Here is a 13,145-nt window from a genome sequence, read left to right as displayed (position 1 = left end):
GAGAGAGAGACATTTAGGGCTAACACGGACCGTTCGTTTAAGTGTGTGTGTGTGTGTGTGTGTGTGTGTGTACAACTAAGACAGCTGCACTAAGCTCACCACGCATTTTGTCTGGGCCTTGAGCTGGTCTTCGGCCATCTACAGTCGTGCACACATGCGAACACACGTACGCAAATCCATACACCCACATACTGACATACACTGCAACACCTGCGCACAAACTGACACAGAGACTATGGTCCACAGTTTTCGCAAGGTCCAATGGGAATAGCTCTGATTTGGTCTCTAATCACGGTTCTTGTCAGATGGATTCTTTCTAAGGTAGGTTTCGGTGGATTTCCTAGTTGGCTCAGTTTTTATTACACGATAACCCTTGACAAGTGTTTGTCTGTTTTTAGAGCGAAAACTAACTCCGGTAATAGCCCCAAACTCTTTGTCTTGATATTGAAGTGGATCAGTTAAGATACAGATTGTGACTTAGAGATAACTTCACTTGGAAAGTTTCTTGCATGGGGCTTATTAGTCAATTAGTGATTATGAATCAGTGAGGAAACCCCACCAAAATGTATACAGACCCAATCGCCTTGGCTTAAGCCATAGCAGTCACCTTGGGAAGAGCAAATTAACCGTCTGTTTGGTTTTGTTGAGTATATGATTTGCAGAACATCTTACTCTACACAAGATGTTCATGGAGGTAAAAGTATGAGTAATTAAAGCTCTTTAGGCTTTTGAAGTTTAATTCTGGTATGGTAAAATGTTTTTTTTTTTTTTTTTTTTTGAGAAATAAACACAGAGGAGACAATGCTTGCAATGTGATATTCGTTTTGTTATAGTTACATCCGTAGAGAATTCTAATGTGTCTCTAGTTAACTTGTTAATGTTGCAATGAAACAGAAGTAGCGACATATCTTTTCTTTCTGTTTTGTGATGTTCATTTTAATGAAGCGTTCAAGCGGATTATCAAAAACAAAAAAGATGTAGAGTCGGGAGTTGGTTTTTCCATTGGATATTGATTGGATGATGGGATGGTAGATCTGGGTGTGAGCTTGTGGTTGATTGTAAGAAAGGGGCGGGGCTTAAGCGGACAAAATGTTTGGAGAAGTCCGGCTAACATCATGTTTGTTGAAATAAGTCTGTTGTTTCACTGGGAGATAGATTTATGATTGATTTTTGATTAAAATTTGCATGGGTGAATCATTCACAATAAGATTAATAACATGTTATGAGAAAATAGGTAGATTTTTATTTCTTGCTGACTTTAACCACATCTCCTACCCATTGAGCATTGGATTATTCAATATTTTGGCTAATTTGATTTAGACCATCTAAAAATGTAGTACCATATTTAAAATGATTTTTTTCTAAATTCTGTGCTAAAGTTAGTCTGGTTGATTTATATTAAGGCTAGCTGACTAGCCTAAGTGGAATCAAAACTATTGAAACTTCTTGATTTATAGACATTTTATTCCCATCTGAATGGTTATTTTAAAAAATTACAAAGTTCATCTTGAACTTTTTTTTTTCTCAGGCAATCCATGCGGTAAACAAAGAGGAACAAAGTGCTGAATTATTTTCCCACTGCCTTTTCCTGGATTAGTTTAAAGGAAGTGGTGATGGTGTTTTCCCCTGTTTGAAGGCCTCAGTCGAAGCGGGAGACGGCGGTGTGGACCTGAGTCCGCTGTGGTTGTGGCGTTTTACTGTGAAGTCTCTTGGTGAATTGATTGGGCTCCGTCCCTCTTCACACAAGCCTTTAACTTGTTTCGCATCCAAACGCTGTGTCAATAATTGGCTTGTAGGCCTGCTAACCTGTTCAAATAGACCCCTCAAAGCATTGCTAAAATTCCTCAAGTGCTTCATAAAAGGTGGCAATCGTGCCTTTGACTACCATCAAAGCAGTCCTTAGGTTAGCTGTAGCAAGAAGTACATTGATTTATCAGCTTCTGGACAGGTTTGATAAATAGTGGTGGTAATCCAGTGGAGTCGGTAACAAAAACGTTGAAGGATAACTTCCAAGGAATAGGTATTACTGAACTTGGCAGTTTCTGAGTAAACTTTATCATACTGTGGTTCTTTTGAACGAGACGGGTTCACCCAAAAATGAAAATAATGTAATTTATTACTCACACTCATGTCGTTCCACACCCCTTAGACCTTTGTTCATCTTCGGAACACAAATTAAGATATTTTTGATGAAATCCAATGGCTCAGTGAGGCCTGCATCGCCAACAATGGTACTTCCTCTCTCAAGATCCATTAATATACTAAAAACATGTATAAATCAGTTCATGTGAGTACAGTGGTTCGATATTAATATTATAAAGCGACAAATATTTTTTTGTGCGCCAAAAAAATAAAATAACTTTTTAACTTGATCTAGCGATGGCCGATTTTCAAAACACTGCTTCGGAGCGTTATGAATCTTTGTGTCGAATCAGTGGTTTGGATCGCGTGTCAAACTGACAAACTGCTGAAATCACGTGACCTTCGTGCTCCGAACCACTGATTCGATTTGTAAAGCTCCGAAGCTTCATGAAGCAGTGTTTTGAAATCGGCCATCACTTGATATTGTTAAAGTCGTTTTGTTTTTTTGGCGCACAAAAAATATTCTCATCACTTTATAATATTAAGATTGAACCACTGTAATCATGAACTGATTTAAATGTTTTAGTACCTTTATTGATCTTGAGAGAGGAAGTACCATTGCTGGCAATGCAGGCCTCAATGAGCCATCGGATTTCATCAAAAATATCTTAATTTGTGTTCTGAACGAAGGTCTTACGGGTGTAGAATGACATGAGAGTGAGTAATAAGTGACATCATTTTCATTTTTGGGTGAACTAACCCTTTAACATATGGTTGCCCCAATGGAACTGTTCCTGAAGTTAGCTGAAGTTGCACTACAAGTTGCTTTGGCTTTTGAAAAAATTGATAAAGTTGAAAGTTGATAAAGTTGCAACAGATTTTATTTTGTATTGGGATGTATATCCAAGTGTGACAGGTTAACGAAAAAGAAACTTTGTAGTTTTAGCCATTGTTTGTTGATTGGATATTGAGATGTGGCCATTGCACAAAAAATGAATGCAGTTGATTGTAAGACGGGGCCTGGGAATTAAGCAGACTTAAATGATTGGAGAAATTCTGCATATGTCACCAGAGAGAAGAAAATAAATAAATAAAAATAAAGTATACATGGTTGAATTATTCACAATAAGATCTATAACATGCATTTACAAAGTTGAGAGGATGAGTTCTCGTTTTATACCAACTTAAATGAAACCTCTAATATCAGCTGATACCATAACTGATATGGTCCCCATATATCCCACATGAAAAATCTTTACAATAACATTGGATCAGACGATGCTGAAAGTGTAGATGGAACACTCCCAAAAAATGGCAAATGTCAAACATTTGACAGTTACATATTAAAACTACGTAAATGGGGACAGCAGTAGTTTGTCCACATTGTGAAACCAAACATATCACAATAATCCATCATGTAAACAGAGAGTTAACACGCCCTGGATTCATTCTAGAGATAAAATACGGAATGTTTTGCTTTTATGTAATTGTAGATAAATGGCAGATGTTCTCAGATCTCATTTTCTTGACTGCTTGTTCAGTCATGAGCTTGTTTGTTTTATTGCGATTAGATGAAGCCCATTCATTTGCTTCGCAAATGCCTAGTATCATGGAGAAATAGGCGTGACTTAATGCATTTTTGAGGCACGAGATGTTGATTGTCTAAATAGTTTAGTTGAACATGATGTCTCAATGAGGTATTTAAGAAAGATCAATGAATGACACATAAAAGAATGAATTGTTGAACAAACTTGCTGGATGGGTTTGAGTTCCAGGTTCGCCTGAGGCAATTTAGAGTCTTGTGTCAGACAGATGCAACAGTGTTTAGACGGCTAAAGAAACTTTTTGACCAATTATAAATGACGCATAACATAAAATTATTCAATCCAGATTTTTGTGGCTAAAATGTATTCTATAAATACATAATTTACAAAGTCTTTACCCTTTAATGTACAGAAGCTCTAGTATATTTATGCTTCTGCCCAGTTATTTGTTAAAAAAACATTTTAGTGTGTACTTTGTTGCACAAAAAAACGAGACTGAGGTGCATTGGTATCAGCATTGTTTATGAATGCTGGTATACTTCAATATTATGCTGGTATTTTGTTGTTATTAGCATTAATTAAACTGACCTCAGTTGAACAATGACACTATTTTAGAGCTGCTTTACAGCAGAATTGAAAGTATTTTTTTAATTGAGCTAGTCATTTAACTACTCTCAAAATATAATAGATAATTGTCCATTAAAGAAGGAGTGAAGACTGACTTTTTTTTCTTTTCTTTTTTTGTCTGTTGTGAGTTGAGTTCTGATAAAGATTTGAAATCAGCCTTCCTGAAATAAGTAATTTTTGCTGAACTCTCAATTATTTTATTATTATTATTTTTGTTTTATTATTTTTTTGGTCTTCTAGCCTGCTTGCTGAAAGTCAGCAAAACAGCACAGACTGTCATGCCTCGCTGGCGTACAAGCGGCATTGCCCTCTCCAAGAAATTCAACTCCTCCGTTCCTGCTCCATGTCCGGCTGCGCTGATGCCGCTCGTGTGCTGAGCCCATATGGGCACGGCTGGGGAGTTTGTCATGCCCCGCTCAGCTCACTGGTAGAAATTACTCACACGCAAAAACACCAAGTAATGTGTGTAAACACTGAGTTTGTTGATACTAAAATACTGCCGCGGCAATATCGGATGACTCTAGGCTTGTTTTTCACTGGCCTGATGGTGGTTATTGAAGATGGGGGATGTCAAAGTGTCATATGAGGGTTACTGTATGTGCAGTTGTTTTTGTAGCCTGTATATTCACTTAGCAGTTTTACAGTTTATCTGTCCACTGGTTATTAACTTAACTCAAAGCACTGCCATCAGTTAAGTTGAAACTGCAGACTGGCCTTCAGCAACATTAATACCCTGACTGAATAGTGGCCGCCTGGAGATTACCGGACCCTCTGTCTTTCATTTTTAATAAATGCATTTTGCCACAGGATTACATAAAAACATATTGTGCTAAAATCATCTTTGTAGTTGCTTCTCGCAGTCGTGTAGGGTTTTAATGGCTACATGCCATTGGTGTGATTTTTACACACACACACACACACACACACACACACACACACACACACACACACACACACACACACACACACACACACACACACACACACACACACACACACACACACACACACACACACACACATGTTTGTTTTTGTGAATTGTGGGGACTTTCCATAGACTTCAATGCATTTTACACTGAACAAACTGTACATTCTATCCCCCTACCCTGCCCCTACCCCTAAACCTAACCCTCACAGGAAACTGTGCAAACTTTTACTTTTTCACAAAAACTCATTCTATATGATTTATAAACCCATTTACATTGTGGGGACTGCTGGCTGGTCCCCACAATGTAGGTGAACTCAGGTTTATATTACATCATGGGGACATTTGGTCCCCACAATGTAATATAAACAAAAGCACACACACACACACACACACACACACACACACACACACACACACACACACACACACACACACACACACACACACACACATACACATACAAATACACATACATACACATACACATACATACACATACACATACACATACACATACACATACACATATACATACATACACACATACATACACATATACATACACATACACATACACATACACATACACATATACATACATACACACATACATACACATACATACACATACACATACACATACACATACACATATATATATATATATTAGTCAAACAAAAATGTATTCAGACACCTTGAACATTTCATTCATTAATACAGTTTATTCACTAGTTTAAAAAAATGGTAATTAAATATGACAAGATCTCAGAGTTAAACTGTCAGAAAAAATAATCTTATGTCAGATAACACTTAAGCAAAACATAGTCAGGTCAAAAGTGTCTGAAAATGTATCAATTTAACTGGTAGTCTACTGTATGAAGAATTTTTGTGTATAATATGTCAGTTTACTTCTTTTTGCTTACATAAATGAACTATAGTGTCCTGCACCAACTTTTAAAAATATCAAAAATATATAAAAAATGTCTGAATAATTTGAGTTGACAGTGTGTGTGTATTTGTATGTATATATTTTATATATACATACATATATATTCATTTTATTATTTAAAATATTAATTCTGTGTATTGCTTATAACTGTCTTGTGTAATTCTCAAGAATATTTTTTTGTATAGAACATTTTTCATGTACTAAAATGTTTTTGTATAAATATGTTGGTAAATATTGCTGTTTATTACTATGTATGATTTTATTCTTTTAATTGGTAAGAATGCTTAAATATGTTTTTCTTTTATTTATTAGCTTTCTTTTGTATTTTTATATATATTTTTTTGTTCTCTCTTTGATTTAAAACAATTGGGCAGAAAATCTGAATATTAATGTTGAGATATTTCGTCGCAATGCTGAAATGTTCTTCAGCTATATCGTCCATCTTTAGTGACAGTCCTAGTTTTGTGCTTTTGCAGTTTTATTGGGCAGAGACTCGAGGCAAGGGAGGGCTGTTAATGGATAAAAATCAAGTATGCAAATTGGTTCAGTCCATTGACGTCAGAAACTGAATTGTATGCCATCTGGGGACACCCTAACCAGCCATCTAAAAGCTGCGCTGAAGTGCTTGTCTTTGTCTGCGTATGCACGGGTTCTTTTTGGGTATATGGCGGCACAAGACGTGCCAGATCTTGTGTTTTCACAGTGAACCTTTCTCCTCCTCATCTTCTCCAAAGGATCCCCTTTATTCATAAGTTTTTTTTGAGTTCACATGGACCAGTACTTGCCAGAGACAAAGAAAATATGACCGAGAAAGGTTGATGTATTCAAGAAGCGTTTTATTACAAGCCCTTGTGCTGTCCTCTAGTTGTGCTTTGTGCTAGCAGTGCCTGTAACATCTTCAAAATTAAATCTGTGCTACCTTTAAGAAACGACAAGTACGAAAACTACGCGTTCGGCACACAAAGACCTCTTTCGACTACTGCGGGCAGGGAATGCTCCGCCTACTGCTCGCGGATGACCAATCATGCTCGCATCTGCATAATGAGCAGTGGTGCGAGTGTCTGTTCATGAATTAATCTCTGAATGGCCCTGTATGGAAGCGTAATGAACAGGAGAGCAGATTACACTAGACAGATGATGCACGCTTAATTCAGTGAAGCAGGCTTCTCCGCTCCAGCTTCCTCTTGCTGCTGGGAAATGTGCACTGGAGGCTGGGCTGGTAACAGAGTTGAGCTCACATTCAACCCTCCAGCATGTGCGTTTCCCTCACGTGATTATAGTGTAACTGAGTGTTTAAGTCACAGACTGGCCAGTCACTCATATTAGAGGTGTTTAGAGGTATAGGGCAACTATCACACTCTTTTATTTACATGGCTACTTGAAGAATTACTTGAAGAATTGTAGTGGAATACTTGAAGTGAGGCCTCATGGCATTGTTTTAATCTGATATTTGGAATAAAATATATATATATATATATATATATATATATATATATATATATATAATATATATATATATATATATATATATATATATATATATATATATATATATATCCAGTGCTTCCCACAGGTTTGAAATATGCTTGCGGTCGTAGCCGGGCGAAAAATCCTCCTGTTACCCACGGCACAAAAATGGTCTACTACATGTGACAAACAAATAATGTGTGATTTTTAACAGTGTTTTTATTTATTGAAATGAATTTTAATTAAATAGCATATTACATTTAATTACATACTAATATTATGCATTATTATGCATTGTAAATTATGCAAAATTACAGCATTTAAATGGTTTTGCTTTTCCTATGTTCTCCTTGCTGTCATATAGTGTCTCTCTCAGTGAATGGGACACAGATTTTACTAGTAAAATTTATAAAATGAATAATGTGTCAAATGTTCTTAGTCTTTTCTTCCTGTGGGGGAGACTACAATAATTTACTATGAATTAAATGGAAATCAAATTAAATACAATTTTTAGTGTAACCAAAATACCAATAATGCCCAAAAGAAAAAGAAAAAACTTAGCGTGTGACTTTTAATTATAAACAAGCCCGAAATACACAGGTACTCTTATTTTGAAATGTCTGTACTATTGCAGGCTGATCCTTCAGATTCTTACAATCGTCTAAAACATTTTATATAAAGGCCATAAAGTAGACATTGTAATAATTCATCAACTTGTGTTCATTAGCAATCACTTGGCAAAATTCTGCGCTTTTCATTGATTGAGAATCACTTTGAAGCAGACTGAAGCGCTGTTGCGCGAGCTTGTAGAACACGCAACAGCGCCGCCTAGTGACTTTGCAAAATGCAGCGCCCGTGGGAATGTTAGCGGGAGTAAACGGTTCTGACGTACATATAAAGAGCAGGTATGAAATGACTAGTTATTCGATCGAGGATGGTTTCATTATCTTGCGCGGATATAAAAGTATGAGGATAAAAATAATAAAAGCAAAAATGTCTCCAAATATACTTGGGCGGCCGTTATTATACGTGGGCGGCCCGCCCCAGTAAAGTCTATGTGTGGGAAGCACTGATATATATATATATATATATATATATATAATATATTTATATTATATATATATATATAATATATTTATATTATATATATATATAATATATTTATATTATATATATATATATATATATATATTATATTATATATATATATATATTTATATTATATATATATATATTTATATTATATATATATATATATATTTATATTATATATATATATATTTATATATATATATTTTATATTATATATATATATATATATTTATATTATATATATATATATATATATATATATATATATATATATATATATATATATATTATATTTATATTATATATATATATATTTATATTTATATTATATATATATATATATTTATATTATATATATATATACACTAATTATTGTATATTTAAATGTGCATGTTAAGTTACTTTAAAAACACTAAGAATTTAGTAACACTGTTAAATGTAAATAGCAGAAAATAAAATATTGCTGTATGTTTTAATGTTGTTTTTTTTTAAATGATTGAATTTAATTTATGCTGTTTTCAGTTGATTTATTTATACAAAATAATACAGTATTTTAATATCAGCAGTTGATAAGCCTTTATAAAATAATATAAATATAAAATAATTTGCGGATTATCAATATCTGTTCATCCGTAAGTGTGTTTAATAGCATATTTATAGTATTTTAAATTATATTATTTATTATTATTAATTGATCTTTATTATTATTTATTATAGTGTTATTTATTACTGAAATGTGTTACGGCACTTTGTTAAACCATACTAATAAATTATTACCAGTCATATACCATGATATTTCATCTTTGATCAGGAAGTTTGGATTGTTTATTTGTGTACTGTTTCTATTTGTCAAGGTGCTTTAAAAGCATGTTTTCCCCTTTTTAAATTCCCATTTATTCTTAAAATCCCATTGAATCGGTTTAATAATGTATAGTATAAAAGCATGTTTACATGGGTACATTTTAGGTGCATCAGATGGCAGATGATTTCAAAGAACAGAGCAAAATATGACAGTTTATATATAAAAATTGCTTATTTTCTTTCTTGAAGTTGTGGTGCCTTATTTGAATATACACTGCTGAGCATTTGGCTTGTATAGGTTTTTTCCCCACGTGTTTGAGTAAATGCAAATACTGACGTTCGTCTGCATCTCTTCCCCCTGCAGAGACGCGGAGCAATCTCCTATGACAGCTCTGATCAAACTGCTCTGTATATTCGCATGCTAGGTAAGCACCATCCCATCCGTTCCCTGCCTAATGCACGCACACACACACACACACACACACATACTCTCTCAACCTGTAAACGAATGCAGACACAGGGTAGATGAACCACTCTGCACTGGAAGTTACTGAGCGCAGCATTATACAACAGATTGTGTAACAGAGGGGATGGAGAGCCTCAACCATCAGTCAAAAAGCCTCTGATAATCTCGTCATTACATACACGGCTTAAGTCATTCCTCAACAGGGAATTGCTTAGTGTTTCCCTGAATTTTTCTTTGATTTAATACTTATCAAGCCCCAGCTCTGCTTGATTGCCGACCCTGGTGACCCTTTGAGTTTATAGGACAGCACTGAAACATCTGAAAGGGCCTGATGTTTAAACGTTGCGTATGAACAAAATGGACATCGAAAAAGTATACGCAATCCCATGTCGGATTAACCTAAGAAGCATCTTAGGTTTATGCCTTTAGTCATTGTCTTATGTTACGCAATTTCGATTTCAAGTAAATCTATCTTGTCTTTAAGGATATTTAGACATTTTATAAGAAAACGAGACAATTAAGAGTGAGTTAGGAGTAGTTTTATTGCAGTATATAATCGCACTTTAAGGATTGTTTTAGTTAAAGGTGTTCTAAGCGATCCTGGGCGGAGTAACTTCCTGTTGACATTCAAATATGTCAAACAAAACAGAGGCTAGCTAGACCCTCCCTCCTCCTCCTCCCCCTCCCCTCCGTGCTTCCTGAAACAGTCATGAACGCGCATTTAAAATCATTCTTGTCGGTTATTGGCTGGAGCATGTTTATTATGTTTCGTGGTCCAGGCTGCACCAGTTTGTTTTTATTGCCATTTTCGGAGCTTGTGGCGACTACAGAGACCACGTTTTTTTTTTTTACAGTGTGTTCAGGGGACAGGCAGCTAGCGGATAGTGAGGAGATGTTTGCTGTATGTGACAAAAAATGTTTTGGCCTAAAAACGTGTGACATCGCTTAGAGCACCTTTAAATGTTAAATGTTTTCTTATTGTTTTAGTATTGTTAAATGCAATAGTATCCTGTGAATGGATGGCAAAATGCGTGTGGAAATAACTTCAAGAAGCAGAAAACATTCGTGCAAATTTTTTGCTAGTGGATTTGTAAAGTAAACTGCACAGATTTTGGCATAATACACAGTATCTGTCAAACGTTTGGAAACAATATGAAAGAAATTGATATAAATAAATGTTTCTTGAACAGCAAATCAACATAAAATGATTTCTGAAGGATCATGTGTGACTGCAGACTGGAGTAATGATGCTGAAAATTCAGTTTTGCTATCATAGAAATGAATTACATTTTTATATTTATTAAAATAGAAAAATATTTTAAATTGTAATATAAATTTTACTGTATTTTTGATTAAATAAATGCAGCCATGGTGAGCACAAGAGACAATTAAAAAATTAATGTTACCAAACTTGACAGGTACTTTGTATTGTTATATATATACATTTTTTAGAAGGATAGTTCACCCCAAAATGAAAATTCTATCATGATTCACTTACACTCATGCAATCTCTGATGTATATTACTGACTTTCTTCAAAAAAAAAAAAAACACAAAGTAAGATTTTTAGGAAAACAATCAATCTCTGTGAATCCATATAATGTTCGTTTGACTCTTGTAAAACCACAAACAATCCAAACGACCCCAGTGGATGAACCACTGTCTTCTGAAGTGAAATGATGTTTGTGAGAAAAATACTAATTTTAAACTCTTTTAACTATAAACCATCACTTCCGGCCAACTGTCTTAGGTGTCTTCACAAGTTCAGCTTGACATAAATGTAAGTGCGTTGTGAAGTTGGTGCGAGGATTGATGCGCACTTATGTGTCCCTCTCATGAATGCTTGTATGACTAGACCAGAAGCAATGATTAATGTTTAAAAAAAGTAAAGAAAATTTTGTATTCTCACACGTTTCGCTTCAGAAGACATTGATTCATCCACTGGGGTTGTATGGAATACTGTGGCGTTAACATAATCAGACTAGTTGATCATGTCCGAGTTCACCACTTCCGTGTCACACTGACTCGACTTCTTTGCTTTCTGTCACTGTACCATGAATTAGCGATAGAACATCATAACAACCTGGAATATCTACACGTTAAGTAACATCACCTCTTCAAGCATGTAGCCAGAAACCCAGTAAAGCTAACCCTGACCTAATATTTGATCGTAATGTCTTTTTTTGTTTTGTTTTTAAGCTGTGACAAACAAAACAATCAAACCCTCATTCGTGTTTACACCAGGTATGAACCAACACATCTCACCACCAGGAGAGACAAACCCACTCACTCGCTTTCACGGCCTTTCCCTTTAATAACTCTTCCACACCATTCCTCCTTAAAGACCTGCATCAGTGGGCACAGTCTAATCAGTGGCATTTCTCACGTTAAAATGTCTTCTAATTATATTTGTGGGTCAGGAGATGAGTTCTGGTTGCGTACGAGAGGTTTGGCGCAAAACAAAAGGGCGCACTTTTGGTTCAATAAATTGGATGTGGTCTTGCTTCCTCGACCTCCGCGGCTTTTCTTCTGCATGTCCGAATAGCTTCCGTCTGTTTTTTTTCTTTTTTAAATGTATGATTCGCCTGTTGCATGTGTGACATTGTGCTACACGGTCGGTCCGTTTCAATTATTACTGTTTTTTTTTTTTTTTCTGTTTCATTTGAAACTCATGTTTGTCAATTCATTTTAATAGTGTTTTTTATGTAATTGTAATTCACAGTTTTGGTATTTTGATAGGGGCTTGTGTAATATTCAAACAGCTGTTTTCAAGTAAGTAAATATACTGGTGGGAGGCTGTTTTATTATTTGTTTATTGACTTTTTTACACATTGACTACTTTTTTACTGCACATGAACTCCAATCAGTAGTGACTGACATGTTGGAGGCTGCCATTACTCAGTAAAAGTTTATGCGTCCCCCTCCTTCTCCCTCTCCATGCAAATACACACACACACAGCCAGAGTTTGATGAAAAGGCCTATTGAATGACTTTTTAACAGATGTGACTTTAGAGCTTTGGCCAGCCTCGTTGAAGTCCCTCTGATTTCCTCTCCATTCTGTCCTGGGCTGAAGCACAAGCTTGTCTTTCTTCCATGCGTCCTCCTTTGCTCCTAGCCGTCTGAATACTAATGCATAAGTCCCTCTGGCATGGCGATGCATGGTCTGTCCTTCCCTTTTTCCCATCCATC

General features: G+C 35.3%; 1 protein-coding gene across 21 annotated transcripts in view; it reads left to right on the top strand.

Annotated features, from left to right (window-relative positions):
* pde7a (phosphodiesterase 7A) overlaps positions 1–13,145 on the top strand; it is a 53,202-nt gene that overhangs the window by 31,219 nt on the left and 8,838 nt on the right. For 8 of the 21 annotated variants that reach the window (XM_067377133.1, XM_067377131.1, XM_067377147.1 and 5 more), the window contains exon 2: positions 9,855–9,915. In XM_067377133.1, coding sequence (XP_067233234.1) covers positions 9,855–9,915 — 61 coding nt within the window. Of the gene's footprint in view, positions 1–130; positions 322–9,854; positions 9,916–12,154; positions 12,200–12,694; positions 12,728–13,145 lie in introns of those variants that run through there. The other 13 variants (XM_067377127.1, XM_067377140.1, XM_067377141.1 and 10 more) reach the window with 6 other exon arrangements.

Source organism: Chanodichthys erythropterus, chromosome 23, assembly GCF_024489055.1.
Source record: "Chanodichthys erythropterus isolate Z2021 chromosome 23, ASM2448905v1, whole genome shotgun sequence".
Classification (NCBI taxonomy): Eukaryota; Metazoa; Chordata; class Actinopteri; order Cypriniformes; family Xenocyprididae; genus Chanodichthys; species Chanodichthys erythropterus.
The sequence above is the reverse complement of the archived record's forward strand: the minus strand, read 5'-3'. Positions and strand labels throughout refer to the sequence as shown.